The sequence below is a fragment of the Oryctolagus cuniculus genome, chromosome 7 (assembly GCF_051225735.1).
Source record: "Oryctolagus cuniculus isolate XC-2025 breed Fujian yellow rabbit chromosome 7, ASM5122573v1, whole genome shotgun sequence".
NCBI classification, from domain to species: Eukaryota; Metazoa; Chordata; class Mammalia; order Lagomorpha; family Leporidae; genus Oryctolagus; species Oryctolagus cuniculus.
The window spans coordinates 121,793,380-121,814,790 of NC_142873.1; the positions used below are offsets into that span (position 1 = coordinate 121,793,380).

At 39.9% G+C, this 21,411-nt stretch overlaps 1 protein-coding gene across 2 annotated transcripts in view; it reads left to right on the forward strand.

Moving 5' to 3' along the window:
- The window catches only part of NRDC (nardilysin convertase), a 93,587-nt gene that overhangs the window by 41,576 nt on the left and 30,600 nt on the right, over nucleotides 1-21,411 (forward strand). For both annotated transcript variants that reach the window (XM_002715099.6, XM_002715100.6), the window contains 9 exons: nucleotides 1,743-1,838; nucleotides 3,481-3,603; nucleotides 6,896-6,953; nucleotides 8,979-9,052; nucleotides 11,400-11,469; nucleotides 14,659-14,736; nucleotides 17,060-17,180; nucleotides 17,262-17,320; nucleotides 17,565-17,619. In XM_002715099.6, the coding sequence (XP_002715145.1) occupies nucleotides 1,743-1,838; nucleotides 3,481-3,603; nucleotides 6,896-6,953; nucleotides 8,979-9,052; nucleotides 11,400-11,469; nucleotides 14,659-14,736; nucleotides 17,060-17,180; nucleotides 17,262-17,320; nucleotides 17,565-17,619 (734 nt within the window). The remainder of the gene's footprint in view (nucleotides 1-1,742; nucleotides 1,839-3,480; nucleotides 3,604-6,895; nucleotides 6,954-8,978; nucleotides 9,053-11,399; nucleotides 11,470-14,658; nucleotides 14,737-17,059; nucleotides 17,181-17,261; nucleotides 17,321-17,564; nucleotides 17,620-21,411) is intronic.

The window sequence follows — 21,411 nt, forward strand, 5'->3', positions numbered from 1 at the left end:
ACTGCTTTTCCTAGGCCATAACAGAGAGCTAGATTGGGAGTGGAGCAGTCAGACTTGAACTGGCACCCATATGTGATGCAAGTGCTGCAGGCTGGGCCTTTAACCCACTGAGCCAGAGCACTGGCCTCGATCCAGTGTCTCTTAAGGGCCTGCTTCATGGAACTCTCTTGGACCTTTTTAAAAAGAGAATCTCATTCGTGAGGACTCTATCACCTCCACAGGCTCTCACTTTAGATACCATTACCTTGGGAATTATGTTTCAATGTATGAATTTTGGGTGGACATATAATAAGCATGTGATCTATAATGCTAGCCAAAATATTTTTTACTTTAATTTTTTTGATTCATTATTTTATTTCAAAGTCAAAAATACAAAGAGGGAGAGACAGAGAGATCTTTTATCTGCAGTTTAATTCCCCATGTGGTCACAATGTCCAGTGCTGAGCCAGGCCAAAGCCAAGAGCCAGGAGTTTGTTTCAGGTCTCCCATGTGTGTGGCAGGGGCCCAAACAGTTGGGCCACCTTCCACTACATTTCCCAGGCTATTAGCAGGGAGTGGTATTAAGTGGAGCAGCTGGGATGTGAACTGGTGCCCATATGGGATGTGGGTGTCAAAGACAGTGGCTTTACCTGCTACTCTTCAACGCTAGCCCCCAAAAGTGATTGTTTTTAACTTTCATACTTTATTACCAACATGGTTGGCCTTGGAAGAAATTTAAATAAGTTCCCAGGAATAAGTAACTTGATTTAACATTTTATTAGCATTTTCTTTGGTAAAATCTTGAACATAGCATCCCAGAGCTGAAATTTTCAGATCATTAACTATCTTGTTATATTTGGAAAATGAGGGGAAAACTCTACAAAGATGAGTTGATTTACCCAAAGTTGCAGATTATATTAAGTCACAGAGCCAGGACTAGATCATTGTTTTCCACTTCAGTCTTACGTATGTATGTATTTAGCAAAGAGAGAAAGAGGAACAGATAGCAGACTCCCCTCTACTTCTCAACTGTCCCCAGCTTTGGGGTTCTGCCAGACTGAGGCCAAGAGCCAGGAGTGCTCTCCAGGTCTCCCAAGGGTGGCAGGAACCCAATCACTTGGGCCATTGCTGCTGCTTTTTAGCAGGAAGCAGGAAGTAGGAGCCAGAACCAGAAATCTATCCCAAGTACTTCAATGACATGAGACATAGGCATCTTAACTGCTAGGCTAAACACCTGCTCCTTGTACTTGAGTCTTATAACATGTGATATGTAAAGTTAATTTTTGTGACTTCCTTGTTCTCAGTTAAGATAGTAGTAGCACATGATATACAGTAGATGCTCAGTAAAGATATTCTAGATAATAAAGCAAGATACAGGCTGGCACCGCGATTCACTAGACTAATCCTCCACCTGCGGCGCCGGCACACCGGGTTCTAGTCCCGGTCGGGGTGCCGGATTCTGTCCCGGTTGCCCCTCTCCCAGGCCAGCTCTCTGCTGTGGCCAGGGAGTGCAGTGGAGGATGGCCCAAGTGCTTGGGCCCTGCACCCCATGGGAGACCAGGAGACGTACCTGGCTCCTGCCATTGGGTCAGCACGGTGTGCCGGCCGCGGCGGCCATTGGAGGGTGAACCAACGGCAAAGGAAGACCTTTCTCTCTGTCTCTCTCTCACTGTCCACTCTGCCTGTCAAAAAAATAAAAAATAAAAAAATAAAGCAAGATACAGAATTTCATCTTACTAAAAATGTTTCTTTAAAACTTACAGAATATCAGCTTGCGAGACCTTCTGATGCAAACAGAAAGGAAATGTTGTTTGGAAGCCTTGCTAGACCAGGACATCCTATGGGGAAATTTTTTTGGGGTAAGTTACTAAATGTTTCATTTTCTAGTAAGGATGACTGATAATAAGAAAAATTGATAAGGAATTGAAAATTATAAAGCTAGGATACTAAGGGTTACCTTTTAGGATAGCTAGATAACTTTTCAAATGAACGTTTTTTATATTTGGTTCTCTTAACATTGGATACAGTAAGAATAATATCTAACATTTTGTGAATGCTTTGATAGGTGCCTGGTACTGTGCTACCACTACAAGAATTATTATTATTATTTTTATTTGACAGATAGAGTTAGACAGTGAGAGAAAGAGAGAGAAAGGTCTTCCTTCCATTGGTTCATCCCTGAAATGGCTGCCACGGAGCTACGCTGACTGAAGCCAGAGGCAAGTGCCTCCTCCTAGTCTCCCATGCGGGTGCAGGGCCCAAGCACTTGGGCCATCCTCCACTGTCCTCCTGGGCCACAGTAGAGAGCTGGACTAGAAGAGGAGCAACCAGGACTAGAACCTAGCACCCATATGGGATGCTGGTGCCACAGGCGGAGAATTAACCAAGTGAGCGACGTCAGCCCCATGAGAATTATTTAATTTGATCATTATCACAATATTAAGAGATAGGTACCATTATCATCTCATGTTTTTTAAAGATTTTTTATTTATTTATTAGACAGGTAGAGTTACAGACAGTGAGAGACAGAGAAAAAGGTCTTCCATTCGATGGTTCACCCCCCAAATGGCCACAATGGCTGGAGCTACGCCGATCTGAAGCCAGGAGCCAGGTGCCTCTTCCTGGTCTCCCACACGGGTGCAGGGGCCCAAGCACTTGGGCCATCCTCCATTGCTTTCCCGGACCACAGCAGAGAGCTGGACTGGACTGGAAGAGGAACAACTGGGACTAGAACTGGTGCCCATATGGGATGCTGGCACCACAGGAGGGGGATTAACCTAGTGCACCACAGCGCCAGCCCCCATCTCAATTTAAATTTAAAGAAACAGGGTCAGGGAATTTATCTTATTTGCTTAAATCATACAGTTGGTAAGTGATGAGTGTGAGATTTACACATCTGTTTGATTATATAGTCTATGCCAATCTGACATTTCCTTTTATCAACAGAGATTGAACAGTGATTTCTGTAATAGTTTTTGAACTGTTAGGTAATTTTGTTTAATTAGTTAGGTATTTAAGTGGTATCTGTTTTTCATAGTGGTATTTTCTTGTCAGAGAATTCAATTATAGCCTCTGTTGACTATAGCATAGAATATGGGGTGAACCAATCTAGATTGTTATTTCATTCAAAGGATTTTTCTTTTTTATATATTTTGTACAGTTTATATACATTTTACATGGTATCTTTGCTTTATGTGTTTTATTTTTTATTACTAGGCAGAGAGAAAACTTGAGTGCTAAGCTAATTATTAATTATTAAGCAAGGACACTTAAGCAAATACTATCTTATTGAGACATATCTAACCAGAGGTTAATTCTTTATTAAAATATACTTCAAAATTATTTCTTGTAAATTTTTGTTTATTAATATACACTAGTTCAGTATTTTTGAGACACTTGGGCTATTTTGTTATGTGTAGTAGCAGAACATGCATTGTTGTTGCAGATAGCTTTTAACAGAGTGAATTTAATCATTTCTGTAATTTTTTTATCTTTTCATAGGAAATGCTGAGACTCTTAAGCATGAGCCAAAAAAGAATAATATTGATACACATACCAGACTGCGAGAATTCTGGATGCGTTACTACTCGGCTCATTACATGACTTTAGTGGTTCAATCCAAAGGTAATATTATCCATTTTGACCTTTAGACTTTCTGAAGTAGTGCTTTCTTAGGATTTGTTTTTCTAGATCAATATTACTGTAAATTAATAATTATTTTAGTGCTTAATTCTAATACAAATTAAAGGAAATTAGAATTTGGAGCCCTCACAAAGCAAGTGACAAAGCTCAGGGAAGTAGAAGATCATTTGATTTTCAGGCAAATTTTTTTTCTCTTGTTGAAATAGATCTTACCTCTAGGCTAGCCTGTGAATGTACTAATATACTAATATATTAGAAATTTTAAAATATTTATTTATTTCGAAGTCAAAATTATGGAGAGAGAAGGAGGGAGGAGGGAGAGAGAGAGTGAAGTATCTTTGATCTGCTGGTATACTTCCCAATGGCTGCAACAGTCAGGACTGGGCCAGGCCGAAGCCAGGAGCTTCTTCCAGGTGTCCTACATGGTAGTGGGGGTCCAAGCATTTGGGCTGTCTTCTGCTGCTTTTCCCAGGCCATAAGGAGGAAGTTGGTTTGGAAGTGGAGCAGTTGGGATTCGAACCAGCAAGCCTATATATGCCAGTGTCTCAGGTCGTGTTTTTACCTGCTGTACCACAGTGCCAGCCTCCATGAATTGAATTTTTTTTTTTTTTTTTTTTTTTTTTTTTTGGTCAGGTAGAGTGGACAGTGAGAGAGAGAGAGACGGAGAGAAAGGTCTTCCTTTGCCGCTGGTTCACCCTCCAATGGCCGCCGTGGCCGGCGCACTGCGCTGATCCGATGGCAGGAGCCAGGTGCTTTTCCTGGTCTCCGATGCGGGTGCAGGGCCCAAGGACTTGGGCCATCCTCCACTGCACTCCCTGGCCACAGCAGAGAGCTGGCCTGGAAGAGGGGCAACCAGGACAGAATCCGGCGCCCCGACCGGGACTAGAACCCGGTGTGCCGGCGCCGCAAGGCAGAGGATTAGCCTAGTGAGCCGTGGCGCCGGCCCATGAATTGATTTTTAAAGCCACATGCAGCTGTCTCTATGTTTGTGGGTTTTCATTTATCCTGTGTTGACTTTAAGCTCTTACAAGACAAGTTATCTGTTCATCCTTACATATGGCTCTGTAAAATGGCTTGAATAATTGAAATTAGTCATAGTGACTATGGCAGAATTATCTTAAGTGTAAAAGAGTGATGAATACCTTTATTCTTTTCCTTTTTTATCATTAGCCTCAGTAACTCATGTTAAATTTTCTCATTAAAGAAACCATATAGCTTTATTTTGTTTTCTTTACTTTTCAACCTCTTTAGGCTTTTCTCCTTTATTTCCTTCTTTTCCTTTCCTTTCTTTTCTTTCTCTCTCTCTCTTTTTTAACAAGACAACAAATCCACCTTTTTTTATTTATTTGAAGGGCAGAGTTACAAAGAGAGAGGGAGGGAGAGATAGAGGCGAGAGAGAGAGAGAGAGAGAAAGAATCTTCTATCCACTGGTTCACTCCTCAAATGACAATGACAGCTGGAAATTGAAGCTTCCTCCAGGTCTCCCACGTGGATTTAGGGGCTCAAGCAATTGGACCATCCTCCTCTGCTTTCCCAGGCTACCAGCAGTGAGCTAGATCAGCATCTGCTGGTTCACTCCCCAAATGGCCACCATGGCGGGAGCTGGGCTGATTGGAAGCCAGGAGCCAGGAGCTTCTTTCAGGTCTCCCATGCTGGTGCAGGGGCCCATTGACTTGGACCATCTTCCACTGCTTTCCAGGCCATAGCAGAGAATTGGATCAGAAGTGGAGCAGCTGAGACTCGAATTGGCACCCATATGGGATGCCAGCATTGCAGGCAGTGGCTATACCCACCATGCCCTTAGATGTTGTGTTTTATTAGAAATTTCAATAGAGTTGGTTGTGAAATATAAGAAAGAAATGACATATATATGAGACCTAAGAAGACAACGTATGGGTTGAATTATCAGCAGGTACAAATTAATGCAAAACAAGTGGAGTATTAAAGTACTGATGAGATGTTGACAAAAAGAGGAGGAGGCAGTGTATTTTTTTTTTTTTATTTTTTTTTTTGACAGGCAGAGAGGACAGTGAGACAGAGAGACAGAGAGAAAGGTCTTCCTTTGCCATTGGTTCACCCTCCAATGGCCGCCGCGGCCGGCGCGCTGCGGCCAGCACATTGTGCTGATCCGAAGGCAGGAGCCAGGTGCTTCTCCTGGTCTCCCATGCGGGTGCAGGGCGCAAGGACTTGGGCCATCCTCCACTGCACTCCCGGGCCATAGCAGAGAGCTGGCCTGGAAGAGGGGCTACTGGGACAGAATCTGGTGCCCCAACCGGGATTAGAACCCGGTGTGCCGGTGCCACAGGTGGAGGATTAGCCTATTGAGCTGCGGCGCTGGCCGGAGGCAGTATATTATGGGTTAGTGTGGAGAAACTTTCCTAGCGCATGTAAAGTTTGGAATGGGTGGCAGGGATGGGGAACCTTTTGTCTGCCAAAAGCCATTTGGCTATTTATAACCTCATTCCTGGACCATACAAAATTATCAACTTAAAAATCAGCTGCTATTGATTTATTGAATTATGAGACCTAACTAGTTGTCTTGGCAGGGCCAGACCCAGTAACTTTGTGCACAGCATTCTCTGTAAGCAGGGTGGTAGCTATATTCTTACCTTTTGGCTCCTTATTCATATAGGCCAAATGAAAAACAAAACTTTTTTTTTTTTGACAGGCAGAGTGGACAGTAAGAGAGAGACAGACAGAGAGAAAGGTCCTCTTTTTACCGTTGGTTCACCCTCTAATGGGCGCCGCGGCTGGCGCGCTGCAGCTGGTGCACCGCGCTGATCTGAAGCCAGGAGCCAGGTGCTTCTCCTGGTCTCCCATGGGGTGCAGGGCCCAAGTCCTTGGGCCATCCTCCACTGCACTCCCTGGCCACAGCAGAGAGCTGGCCTGGGAGAGGGGCAACCAGGACAGAATCCGGTACCCTGACCGGGACTAGAACCCGGTGTGCCGGCGCCACAAGGCGGAGGATTAGCCTATTGAGCCACGGCGCCGGCCAAAAATAAAACTTTTTAAAACAAACTTACTTGCTTTACTTACTTGTTTTTTCCAGCTTAGCCAGTGAGAAATGAGAGTCTAACAAAATTGTATATATACTAAAGTTTTCTTAAACTAATGTAGCTTTTCCTATTACTTTTTACTGGATAGGTAGTGGCAAATAATGCCCAAATTAATATATTTCATTGTTTTATAGCTAAAAATTTGTAAGAAATTTAATTGCATTTTTACTCTGAATAATAATATCACATTTCCTTTTCTCCATCCTACCTGCTTCAAGAAACATTGGATACTTTGGAAAAGTGGGTTACTGAAATCTTCTCTCAGATCCCGAACAAGTAAGATATTTATTTTCATAAATCTTACACCTGTATAGTTAAATAAGACCATATTTTTTGTATGAATCCCAAAGGTTCTTTTTTGTTTGTTTTTAAAAATAGGTGATAACATTAAGACCTAAAACGTTTAATAACTTTGGCTATATCACATGGCTTTTGAGTAGGCAAAATAAGATTTTCATAATTTCTGTATTTCAAAATAAAATTTTCGTAATTTCTGTATTTCAGTATTGGCTTGAAAACAATAATTCTGAATAACTTGTGCTTCCTTTTACATTTATTCAGAGCTTTTCTTTTACTGTGTGGAGTGTTTTGAACTGTGATATTAAGGAAATTACTGTATCAAAAGGCAGAATATGTGTACTTACGTCTTCTGCCATGTAACAGTTGTATTCTGAAAGACTGTTTTTTTGAACAGTTGGAAAGCTATTCCTTAAAAAGAAATAATTTTATATATGATGGCTGACTTGCCACACTTGCTGAAAAAGCTATTTCATGCAGTAGAACCACAAGGTCTCTTACTAGAAATTGTATGTGGAGCTCTAGTTCAGGATGTTTCTAAGTGTTTTTTATTGACCTCTAATTCATCATTATAATACAAACTTTTAAAAGATAACTTCACTGTTACATTTTGATATAAACAATTAAGTCATCTCTCAGCAGTTTGCATTTTAATAGAATAAAATAAATCAGATTGTTTTTCTTTTATCAGATGAGTAAGCTAGTGGCTTTGTTCAGTTATTCATTGAATATGTAATTATTTTAAATTTGTGAAAGAAAAAATAGCATAAAATGTTAGAATAATTTGTAAAAACAACTGATATTACTATATTGGCTTCATGTAAATTTCTATTGATATTAGCAATACTTTTTGTGTGTGGAAAATAATGAAAGCCATGTCAAAATTATAGCGTTTTAAATTTTTCTGGTAACAAATGTGAGCTGTAGAGAGTCAGTTGGTAGCCAGGAATGTCTTCACTGAGACTTTACTAATAAAATCAGAAGTATATTTAAGAGAGTGATTCATTGGGTTCTGTCAATCTCTGATGAGTGTTAGAAAATTCTCTTCAATATTAGTCACTAATAACTTTGGTTCTTAAATCAAACAGATTAAAAAGTCTTTGAAGCATTTAATATGAATTTGTATTGATCATCTTATGAAGATATATTAATATCTTCAACCTGATAAGAATCCTCTGGGAGGAGAGACAGAGTCTTTTAACTACTACGATGCCTGATATAATGATGTGCACATCATAACCACTCTGTATATATTTTTTGAGTTTAAAAAGTATTCTCTAGCATAATTTTTCTCTCTGAAATAAACTGTGATAGCTACTGTATGGAATACAAAAAAATGTATGTAAGTGAAATTGACATCTTGAGATTTGGTTACTGTTTTTAGCCCTTGTCTATAGTGGTATTTCTACTTTCTACTTATTGAATTCTTTATTTAGTGGAGGATTAAGCCTTTATAAAGTAAATTGAAAGTATCTTATTGCAAAAATTAAAAGAAAAAAGGGAGGGTAGGAGGAAGGATGGGAAATATAATTATGTGCTTAAAATTTTATATATGAAATATATTCTCTATATAAATAAAAAAAGCTTTGTAGAGGAGAACTGAAATTGAATGGAGCTGATTGGAACAGTAAGTATTGAGGGAGGTGTTTCTTTAGTTCATTATATTCTAACTGGTAGATTGTAAAAATATTTGTCTTACTGAGACAGAAGTTAAGAATAGGTTGTGTAATTTAGGATTTTGTGTCTTTGTTGCCATTTGTTCACTCATGCTTATAGTGCTTTTTTTCTAGGAGTATGTAGAATAGATTATCAATATCTGCCAGTTAGCTATCCCTATAGGTACTAAATATATACTCAAATGTATTCATTTTTATGGTAATTAAATATATACTCAATATTTATATACTAAATACTAAATATTTATATTTTTATTTAATAATAATAATAAATATAAATACAAAAGCTTTTGCCAACATAATTTTAATGTATTTGTTTTATTTTCAGTGGATTACCAAAACCAAACTTTGGCCATTTAACGGATCCATTTGACACACCAGCATTTAACAAACTTTATAGAGGTTTGTGAACCAAAAGCTTGAAACTGAAATAACTTGAGTGCATTCTCTACAATGTAACTGAGGCTGCCAGAATGAAAACACAACAGGGAGTCTAGCTGTGTTGGAAAAGGAATAGATGGGCAGTGGGTATCGGATTAGTGATAGATTGCAGGCCACTAGCTAGCTCCTGATTGATTGGTTCTGGTGCCCTGCTGATACCTGAATGAGTTTCATACTTTTTTCCTGATTTATTTTCCCTTTTGTTCTTTGTTTCTTTTTAATTAGTTCATTTTATCTATATTCTGCTCTTTATGCTTTCAAAGAGACAAGAATAGAAAAGAAGAAAAACACTTGGAAATTATTCCTTTTTAAATTGTTAAATGTGGAAAAATTTAAAGTATCAAGAAATGGGTGCTGGCGCCACGGCTCACTAGGTTAATCCTCTGCCTGCGGCGCCGGCACCCCGGATTCCAGTCCCGGTTGGGGCGCCAGTTCTGTCCCGGTTGTTCCTCTTCCAGTCCAGCTCTCTACTGTGGCCCGGGAGTGTAGTGGAGGATGGCCCAGGTCCTTGGGCCCCTGTACCCGCATGAGAGACTAGGAGGAAGCAGCTGGCTCCTGGTTTCAGATTGGTGCAGCATGCCATCCGCAACGCACTGGCCGTAGCGGCCACTTGGGGGTGAACCAACGGAAAAAAGAAGACCTTTCTCTCTGTCTCTCTCTCTTTCTCACTGTCTAACTCTGCCTGTCAAAAAAAAAAAAAAAAAAAAAAAAGGGTGAGAAGTCACCCTTAAAATTTACCATTCAGACAAGTTATTTTGGTGAATTTCCTTCTGCTTTTTTAATAAATGTATTTTCTTAACATAGTTGAGATTATAAATTATATGTACTTCTGTTAACCTGCTTTTTATTAATTTACTATTATATTTGTGTATATATGTATGATGTATGATTCATGTATGTATTTACATGATTCTACTATAATTTACTTAACAATTTGCCCATTTTGAATATTACATAGTCTTTTTTTTTTTTTTTTTTTTGGACAAAGTGGACAGTGAGAGAGACAGAGAGAAAGGTCTTCCTTTACTGTTGGTTCACCCTCCAAAGGCCACCGCGGCCGGTGCACCGCGCTCATCTGATGGCAGGAGCCAGGTGCTTCTCCTGGTCTCGGGCCATCCTCCACTGCACTCCCTGGCCACAGCAGAGAGCTGGCCTGGAAGAGGGGCAACCAGGACAGAATCCGGCGCCCCGACCAGGACTAGAACCCGGTGTGCCGGCGCCGCAAGGTGGAGGATTAGCCTAGTGAGCCGCGGCGCCGGCCATCACAGTGGATTTTTAAAAAAATCTTTCTAATTGCCTAGATATTCTCTCCTACCTCACCTCATTGTCCGTCTCTTTCCTCTCCCTTTCTTCTGATCAATGATTGTTTCATCACACACTTTCTGCTGCTGGCTCCATTCTGTTAAGCTGACTTCTTCCTGAGACAACTCTTTTTCAGTTGTATTCTTTCTGACTTTTTATTTTTTATCATGGAATCATAGAGTAATAGTACTGAGAAGAGTCTTAGAGGTACTTCAGCCAACCCACTCGTTTTACCATGAGGAAACAGATTCAGAAAAAATGAAGTACTTCAGCCAACCCACTCATTTTACCATGAGGAAACAGATTCAGAAAAAATGAAGTGTAAGCGATTTTTGCACATATAGTAAAATGGTGGTAGGGCTAGATTTTAGCCATGGCTCTCTACTCCTAGTCCCTTTTTTTTTTTTTTTTTTTTTTTTTTTTTTGACAGGCAGAGTGGACAGTGAGAGAGAGAGACAGAGAGAAAAGTCTTCCTTTTGCCGTTGGTTCACCCTCCAGTGGCCGCCGCGGTTGGCGCGCTGCGGCCGGCGCACCGCGCTGATCCGATGGCAGGAGCCAGGAGCCAGGTGCTTTTCCTGGTCTCCCATGGGGTGCAGGGCCCAAGCACCTGGGCCATCTTCCACTGCACTCCCGGGCCACAGCAGAGAGCTGGCCTGGAAGAGGGGCAACCGGGACAGAATCCGGTGCCCCGACTGGGACTAGAACCCGGTGTGCCGGCGCCGCTAGGCGGAGGATTAGCCTAGTGAGCCGCGGTGCCAGCTAGTCCCGTATTTTTTTACAAGAAGAGTTCCATACTTAACATTTCACAGTACTTTTATCCTTGCTTTCTCTAGCAGTGAAACCAAATAGAAAGGAAGTTTACAAAACTTATATAATCCAAATTGGTAACAACAATTCCCCTGTTTATTAAAGGGTGAAATATATTGCATTTACAAACAACTTCTTATAACAGTAAAATTTATGGAAAAGCACTTATATCTGTTTTTCTGGGAAATTTTTTGTTCAGTTGTTCCAATCAGAAAAATTCATGCTTTGACCATCACGTGGGCACTTCCGCCTCAACAGCAGCATTACAGGTAAGAGTTCAGGAGAAAACTTGTTTCACTAGATTCTGAATGAGAGTTAAAATTTTAAGGCGTGCTAAATGATTTAGTTTAGGAATCCTGAATTAATAAGCAAGGATAATCCAGTAGCCTAGGAATTAACTACGCTTAGATTTTTCAAGCCTTGCTATATATTATATTGATTTTTTGGGGGGTATGAACACCAGAGTGCTTACATCTAGTTGCCTTTCCTGAGTCTTTGAAATTGTTTAGAGTAAATTTTAGTAATTGTTTTCTTTAGTACTTGAGTAGAAAATATATATTAGCTTATGATTTATATGACAGAGGCTACCAGTTGTTTTGATCTTGTCAAAAGTAAAATTAAATAATTTTGAGGGAGTAGGAATCTCAAGTATTTACTCATGAGTTAAAGCAGATTTATACAAATTAAGAAAGGGTTTCAGCTTATCTATATAATTATCTTATATGAGTAATGTAGAATGGGCCAAGCAGATTATTAAAAAGAGATCAGTCATAATGTCTACAAATGCATTTCTTTTTTTTTTTTAACAGGCAGAGTGGACAGGGAGAGAGAGAGACAGAGAGAAAGGTCTTCCTTTGCCGTTGGTTCACCCTCCAATGGCCACCGCGGCCGGCGCACCGCGCTGATCCAAAGGCAGGAGCCAGGTGTTTCTCCTGGTCTCCGATGGGGTGCAGGGCCCAAGCACTTGGGCCATCCTCCACTGCACTCCCTGGCGACAGCAGAGAGCTGGCCTGGAAGAGGGGCAGCCGGGACTAGAACCCGGTGTGCCGGCGCTGCAAGGCGGAGGATTAGCCTATTGAGCCGTGGCACCGGCCTACAAATGCATTTCTAATTTGAAATAAATGCTAACGAGCTGATAAAAATTTAACTTATTTTTAAAAATCACCATCAACAAAGCAAAACCATGAGGACACATACACTAATAGATAGAAAAAGTAATGTGTAATACTTACGCTCAGTAAAAATGTTTTTTGCCACTTACATATATTAGAATATTCAAGCAACAAAATCTCATAGAATTAACAAGAACAGTATGCTTCTAGTGAAAAAGTCAAGAAAATGTGTATCATTTGCTTGCTTCTGTGCAAGGATGCTATAGGGAAAAGTAGTATATGTTGATTGTCCAGTTATGAGTGTATCAGAAAGTGTTAAAATTATTATGTATATTTATGAGTTTGTTCAAAATTCTTACTATAAAAATAATATGCTTGTAAATATTAATAAGGGCAAAAGGACATTAAATAAAAACTAAAGATCTGCTTCTCCTTTCTTTGTCCCTATCCTCAAAGCTATTTTTAACCTTAACAGTTTCTTTTATAGCCTTCATGCATTAAAATATTGAATGTTAAGCAAATATATATTTTTTATGCAAATGGAACACTATATACACTATTTATAAAGCCTTGTTTTTCCTCTGATTGATTCCTAAGTTCTTGGTACAAATTTTGGAAATTACTTTAGGATAGAAAAGCTATTCATAATTCTGTTTTCCAAAGATGGTTAGCATTTCTGTAATTTTAAAACAGTTTATTTTAAAGGGACATTCATTATCAGACATTTTGAAACTCTAAATATATGAATTTCCAATAAATCAACTTTTACAGGGAGTCTTGTTTTACAAATAAGCACAATATTTATCCCCCCCCGGGGATACCAAATATAGTATTTTAGTTTTGCTCGGATGCAACTGTTGTGTGATGAGCTGTGCTTGTTCATTAGCTGCTGGTTTCCCTGTGCTAGTCTTAGTGTACATATAATTCAATTCATATTTTAAACAATGTTGTATGGGCTTTGAATATTGTTTAGCGTAGTTGAAATCATCATATTGTATCTTGGCTTTCAAGAGTTTACCGAATTTAATTCTGTAACCTATTTCAATTTTCTAAATCAATTTTTCTGTGTCTCATTTTTTTTTCAAATACATTTCTAAAATTATTGTATTGGGTGAGTATTTGGTGCAGCTATTTAAGATGCTGCTTGGTACATCTGCATCCCATATAGGAATGCCTGGATTTGAGCCCCAGCTCTGCTCCTGATTCCAGTGTCCTGCTAGTGTGTGCTCTAAGAGGCGGCATGTGCAGGTTCAAGTGATTGGGTCCCTGTCCTCACTTGAGAGACTGATTTGAGTTCCAGGCTTTGGGCTTTCACCTGGCATACCCCTTATTGTTGCAGGAATTTGGGGAGTGAGGTTAGTGGATTGGAGGTCTCTCATTCTCTTTGCCTTTCAACTAAATCAATAAAGTAAAATTATAGTAGAAGCCAGTAGGAAGAGACTGTTTGAATACAACTACTCAGAATATTATTCTATGATAATAATACCTGTTAACTGCATTTGTCTGAAAACTGTATTGAGTAAGCGAAGAGAAAGAGAAAAAAATCAGTGAGGTTAAGTTTCTTGCTTAAGGTTCTGATATACTTAATGGAAAAACTAAAATTAGAATCTAGATTTGGGGGCCAGCATTGTGGCATAAGTGGGTAAGGCTGCTGACTGTGATGCTGGCATTCCAAGTAGGCACCAGTTTGAGTCCTGGCTGCTCTACTTCCGAACCAGTTCCCTGCTGATACACTAGTGAAGCAGTGGATAATGGCCCAAGTGTTTGGGCCCCATCACCCATGTGGGAGGCCTGGATGAGGCTCCTGGCCCAGTATTGGCTGTTGCAGCCATCTGGGGAGTAAACGGTGGGTGGAAGATCTCTTTCTGTCTCTGCCCCCATCTCTGTAACTTTGATGTTCAAAATAAATAAATAAAATATTTTCTTTTTTTAAAGATTTTCTAACCCTTAGAGCAACACATTTCACTTTACCACAGAGCTTGATGCCATACTGAGAGCTTTTGCAGAGTGACTTATATCTGTATTGGTTATAAAATGGTAAAGAATCTGTATTACTTCCATTTTTGGTAAAATAAAAAAGATTTTTTCATGAAAGAGATATTTGGTGTTCAACAGAAAAAGTAATAGATTTACATTTTGGAGTGATTTTACTCATTCAGGGATTTCAGAGGAAGGTAAATTTTACCTTTCTGTTTTTATATTGATGCTATTAAGTTACAATTTCATGTTTAGTGGATTTATGTGAGAATGTTTATATAATTATATTTTCAGTTTATAGTTTTAGAGGTAAGATATTTTTGATGTATTTATACCTTGACTTTTATTTCTGACATACTTTTCTGAAAGGGTGAAGCCACTTCATTATATCTCCTGGCTGGTTGGACATGAAGGCAAAGGCAGCATTCTTTCTTACCTTAGAAAAAAGCAAGTACTCAGTTATTAAGTATTTTCCATGTAACAATCTTTGAAAAATAATATAAAATAAATGTTCTATAATGTGTTCTTTTGCTTTAGCTGCTAGAAGTCAGAATCAAATTTAATGCTTAATTATCTTAATAACCTAGATTATTTTAATATACATTGTATTCTGTAGTTCCTTACTTTACCCTTTTAGCCTATGTTGGGAAGTGATTTTATATACAATTTAAAAAATCATAAATAAAGGGTGGGTATAGTGGCATGGCCTACATCCATATAGAAGTGCCTGATTCAAGTCCTGGTACTCTGCTTCCCATCCAGCTTCCTGCTAATGAGCCTGAGAGGCAGCAGATGATGGCTGAAACACTTAAGTCCCTGCCACTTGTATAAGAGACCTGGATGGAGTTCCTGGCATCTGCCTGGCTCAGCCCTGGCTCTTGTTGGCATTTGGGAAGTAAACCAATAGATGGAAAATCTCTCCATTTCACCTTCTTTCTCTGTCACTCTGGCTTTCAAATAAATAATATGTTTTTTAAAAAAACATAAATGAGGGCCGGCGCCACGGCTCACTGGGCTAATCCTCCACCTTGCGGCGCCGGCATACCGGGTTCTAGTCCCGGTCGGGGTGCCGGATCCTGTCCCGGTTGCCCCTCTTCCAGGCCAGCTCTCTGCTGTGGCCCGGGAGTGCAGTGGAGGATGGCCCAAGTACTTGGGCCCTGCACCTCATGGGAAACCAGGTGAAGCACCTGGCTCCTGCCTTTGGATCAGCGCGGTGCGCTGGCTGCAGTGCGCCAGCTGCGGTGGCCATTGTAGGGTGAACCAACGGCAAAGGAAGATCTTTCTCTCTGTCTCTCTCTCTCCCTGTCCACTCTGCCTGTCAAAAAAAAAAAAAAAAAAGAAAAAAAGAAAAAAAAAAAGAAAAAACACAACCAGAAAACATAAATGAAACTAATAGGTTCCAGAATTACATAAAAAAATTAGCTCTAACCAAGAATTTGGAGTTGATTGGATATTAAGGGATTCCGTTATTTAAGTTCTGTGGATCTCTAGGTTTTCCCAACCCAAAAGATTGACTTTAATAAAAAACCTCATTGGGTAGATAAACCGTAATAAATATGTGGGATTATGGATAGCAGAATGTGTCCTGTGGCATTTTAAGTATGCTAAAATTTAAGTATGCTAAATTTAAGTATGCTAAAAACCTATGGCTAAATAATAGAAATGTAACTTTAGAATTAGGACCAATACATTAAAATAATTCCTTGTTTGAGTTTTCTTTATGCTAATTAATTTGAAAATAGGAAAGTAGAGAAAAGGACTAGGTTCTGGGGACCTGGCTTCAGCCTTGCCCAGCCCTGGCTGTGAGGGCATTTGAGATTTGTGGAATAAACTAACCAGTGAATGCAAGATCTCCCTCTCCCTCTCTCCCTCTCCCTCTCCCTCTCCCTCTCCCTCTCCCTCTCCCTCTCCCTCTCCCTCTCCCTCTCCCTCTCCCTCTCCCTCTCCCTCTCCCTCTCCCTCTCCCTCTCCCTCTCCCTCTCCCTCTCCCTCTCCCTCTCTCCCTCTCCCTCTCCCTCTCCCTCCCCCTTTCCCCCCCGGCCTTACAAATGAAATGAAAGAAAAGTTAAAAAATTTAAATAAGTACTTTAACATGTTGTTGTTTACTGGAACATTTAAAGAAATCTGTGAGAGGGCAGGGTTATTATAAACTAATGATATTGGGTACATCTATAGCTTTCACAATGCATGTATGTATGTTTTAAGATGTATACAACCTTTCTGCCTTACTGAACTTAATTAGAATTTCTAACTGTTTTGGTGTCCTTGCTTGTTTTACATTTTTGGGATTATTCTAGTCAGGAAAAAATACAAGTCTTGCTTCTTTCTTTGTAGTTTCAAAGAATTCACTTGACATTCTAAGTAGGGATATAGTTGAGATGTTTTAGGTTTCTTCTAAAAGACAGGTTGAAAATTTTATTGCCTTCTAGTAATCATATTTTCAATATTTTGTGTTGTTCTCTTTAATAAGATTGCTTTGACTTCATAAGACTATTAATGTTTTACTATGTTGCAATATCTGTCAGTGTTTCCATTAAACAAATACAAACACCAGCTATTATTTCCTTTTGATGATTCCTAAATGTACTACAATTCTTTGGAAGGCCTGTACTTTTAAATTTGTACTTTTGAAGTTCGTGTTGGAATATGTATGCTTACATCAAAGAATCAAGTTCTCAAATTTAGTGTAGAAAGCCTATCTGTTTTGTTTATTTTAAGTGTTTGTAGATTATCAATCCAGAGATACTAATATGTTTTTTTTTAACTGTAGATGCTGGGCTCTTGCATTGTTTGGTGGAAATGGTGAGACAGGATTTGAGCAGAATTCTACTTACTCAGTGTTCAGCATTTCTATTACATTGACTGATGAGGGTTATGAACATTTCTATGAGGTAAATAATTTAAGTGAAGTTACTTTTCTTTTATGCAGATGCCACTTTATGCAGAAGACTAATCAGATACTTTATTTACAGGTTGCTCATACTGTCTTCCAGTATTTAAAAATGCTGCAGAAGCTGGGTCCAGAACAAAGGTAATCAGTACTTCTTAGAATGAGGCCAAGAATTAATCCTAGTATCTTTAAGCCTTTGAGCTACAAATCAGATACTTTAGTCCCACCTTGATAGCATTTCTTCATCCTTTCTCCATCTCTCATTCCCCATGGGTGAGTGTACACTAAGGCTTTACATTTATGTGGCCAATGACTGTCTTTTCCTGTTGATGATTCTAGTGAGAGACTGCAGTATATCTCTAATTATAGTTTTCTTCTTTCACAGAATTTTTGAAGAAATTCAGAAAATTGAGGATAATGAATTTCATTACCAAGAACAGGTACTGGAAGTCAAATTCTTTTTTTTTTTTTTTTTTAATTAATTTATTTATTTGAGAGGTAGAGTTACAGACAGTGAGAGAAAGAAACAGAAAGAAAGTTCTTCCGTCTGTTGGTTCACTCCCCAGTGGCTGCAATGGCTGGAGCTGAGCCGATCCGAAGCCAGGAGCCAGGTGCTTTTTCCCGGTCCCCCATGTGGGGGCAGGGGCCCAACGACTTGGGCCATCCTTTTACTGCCTTCCCAGGCCACAACAGAGAGCTGGACTGGAAGAGGAACAGCTGGGACTAGAACTGGTGCCCATATGGGATGCTGGCACCGCAGGTGGAGGATTAACCTACTGTGCCACGGCACCGGCACTGTAGTCAAATTCTTTTTGAATGTTATCTGTGACTGAGTTGAAACTGGCTCAAACATTGTTCTATTTTTGGCAGTGTCAACGAAGTTTTATTAAGATTTATTTATTTATTTGAAAGTCAGAGTTACAGAGAGAAGGAGAGGAAGAGAGCCGGAGCTGCGGTGATCGGAAGCCAGGAGCTTCTTCCAGGTCTCCCATGTGGGTGCAGAGCCCCAAGGACTTGGGCCATCTTTTACTGCTTTCCCAGACCATAGTAGAGAGCTAGATTGGAAGTGGAGCAGCCAGGACTTGAACTGGCACCCATATGGGATGCCAGCACTGCAGGTGGCAGCTTTACCCGCTATGCCACAGCACTGGCCCCATCTCCAAAGTTTTAATTCTGCCACCCTTACATGTGAATCTTAAGATGGCCTTGAGGCAGTATGAAAATCACTGTTGTGTTTTCAGAATTTATATTGAATAGGAGTGAGAGGATTAGGCAGATTATGTAGATCATGTTGTATGATAATCACTTATCTATATACTTGTCTGTCTCTTAAACATTCATGGAGAGTTTGCTATGGTATTTGCTAATTTGGGGATTGAAATATTGTATACATATTCTATAAGGTAATCTACAATAATTATTTTGTATAACGTTAGAAACACTACAATTTGGGATTTCACAGGAAGGAAAGCATTTTCCTTGATTTAAGTAGGATAAGAGATAGCTTCATGGATATGATATATTTTCATTGAGTTCAGCATAAAAAAAGTTTGGATTAGGTTTGGCATATAAATAAGGAATGCTTGGAGTATTTAAAAAAGTTTCTTTTTAAAGATTTATGTATGTATTTGAAAGGCAGAGTTACAGAGAGGCAGAGGCAGAGGGAGAGAGAGAAAGGAAGAGAGGGAGAGAGAGGTCGTCCTCTGTCCACTAGTTCACTCCCCAAATGGCTGCAATCGCTGGATCTGCGCAGATCCGAAGCCAGGAAAAAGGAGCTTCCTCCAGGTCTCCCACGCCAGTGCAGAGCCAAGATCTTCTTCCTGGTCTTCCATGTGGAAGCAGGGATTCAAGGACTTGGGTCATCTTCACTGCTTTCCCAGGCCATAGCTGAGAGCAGGATTGGAAGTGGAGCAGCTGTGACTTGAATCGGCTTTACCTGCTACGCCACAATGCCACCCGCTTGAAAAAGTTAATGATCCTATATGTCTGTCTCTGAAAGGCATAATGATATATATAAGGTTGAAAGATAAAGTATTTAGAGCAGAGAATTTGTTGTTTTTGTAAACTCTTGTTCCTTGGATCCATTTGAAGTCTGCTATATCCGGTGGACTGCTCCTTAGAATAAATAACACTTCGGGGTTGGCACTGTGGTGCAGCGGGTTAAAGCCCTAGCCTGAAGTGCAGGCATCCCATATGGGCACTGGTTCTAGTCCTATCTGCTCCTTTTCTGATCCAGCTCATTGTTATGGCCTGGGAAAGCAGTAGAAGATGGCCCAAGTCTTTGGGCCCCTGCACCTGCGTGGGAGACCCGTAAGAAGCTCCTGGTTCCTGGCTTCAGATTGGCTTCGGCCATTACAGCCATCTGGGGAGTGAACCAACAGATCAAAGACCTCTCTCTCCGTGTCTACCTCTTTCTGAAACTCTCTCTTTCAAATAAATGAAATAAATCTTTAGGGGCCAGCGCTGTGGTGCAGTAGGTTAATCCTCTGCCTGTGGTGCCGGCATCCCATATGGAGGCGATTCTAATCCTGGCTGTTCCTCTTCCAATCCAGCTCTCTGCTATGGCCTGGGAAAGTAGTAAAAGATGGCCCAAGTGCTTGGGCCCCTGACCCATGTGGGAGACCCAGAGGAAGCTCCTGGCTCCTGGCTTCGGATTGCCTCAGCTCAGGCTGTTGCAGCCATTTGAGGAATGAACCAAAGATCTTTCTCTCTGTCTCTTCCTCTCATTATCTGTAATTCCACCTCTCAAATAAATAAATAAAAATTTTTTAAAAATATTAACAAAAAAGAATAAATAACACTTCATCCTCTTAGCTTTTTACATTGCATAAAAATTGTCATAGTATTATAATGATCACTGGTATTCCTCGCCTAAATTCACCAATTGTTAATATTTTGTCAGAGAGAAAATATATGTATTCCCTCCCTCACCAACCATTTAAGAATTAATTACTGATAGTATGTACTTCAGATTAAAGTTTTTAGTATTATATAACCTCATTATAATTGTGATAGGAGATTTAATATTGAAAGAATACAGTTCATATATATATATTTTCCACAGAGTAGTGTTTTTAAGTACATAAAATGAAGTACAGTGGTTACAAAAGAATATTAAAGTAAAGTACTCCAAGTAGTACTTTAAGTAGTATTTAATGCATTAAATAATAAAGTCCAATAATGATCACAGTTTTAAAGTAGCAATGTGTACATGGTATTTTGAGATACCTGCAACAACTACATTGTGATTTCTGTTGGTGGTAGTTGTGGGATTGCTAGTATTACTGTAATTTCTTGCCCCTACTCATAATTGGAAAAAAATGTTAGAGATTAAAGAGAATGAACATAATTTCTTCCCAATGAAATTCATAATCTCCTTGAATTTGTCTTGTTTACTGATATCTTTTTAATAATTGTGGAGGATATCTGCAGAACTGAGATTTAAACGCCCCCCCCCCCCCCCCCCCCGAATTACCGGTTAATAGAGCATCTTGAATGCTGGCTTTTTGGAACATCACCAGGGACTATTCCCTGAATATTTATTAAGTAAAGAAGGCATTAAGTTTATGAGGGCAAGGTGATCAAAACTGTAGGTTTCCAGATGTTGATGACTCCTATGTCATCTGCTTTATATACTTGAAATTGTTTGAACTTGGAAACAGAAAGACTGTCATGACTCAGATTGTCCATTGGAGGTCCTGTAGATACTATGTCCTATAAAAATAGATAGATATGCATAGAATCCACAAGTCTTCCCCTCCACTTTGCCAGGAATGATTTTTTTCAATCACCTCATCAGCTGTGGTGGGAGCTAGTGGGTTGGAACTGTGGCAGGGGACGAGTGGGGATGAGAATTTTGGACTACAACTATAAGTAATACCTAGATCCCTTTTTTTTTTCCCTCTCTTTTTTAAGGTTTATTTATTTATTTGAAAGAGTTACACAGAGAGGAGAGAGAGAAAGAGAGAGAGAGGTCGGTCTTCCATCCGATGGTTCACTCCCCAGTTGGTTGCAACGGCCAGAACTGCACTGATCCAAAGCCAAGAGCCAGGAGTTTCTTCCAGGTCTCCCATGTGGGTGCAGGGACCCAGGGACTTGGGCCATCTTCCATTGCTTTCCCAGGCCATTGCAGAGAGCTAGATCAGAAGTGGAGCAGCCAAGTCTTGAACCGGCACTCATATGGGATGCTGACGCTTAAGACCAGGACATTTACCCACTGTGCCACAGCACCG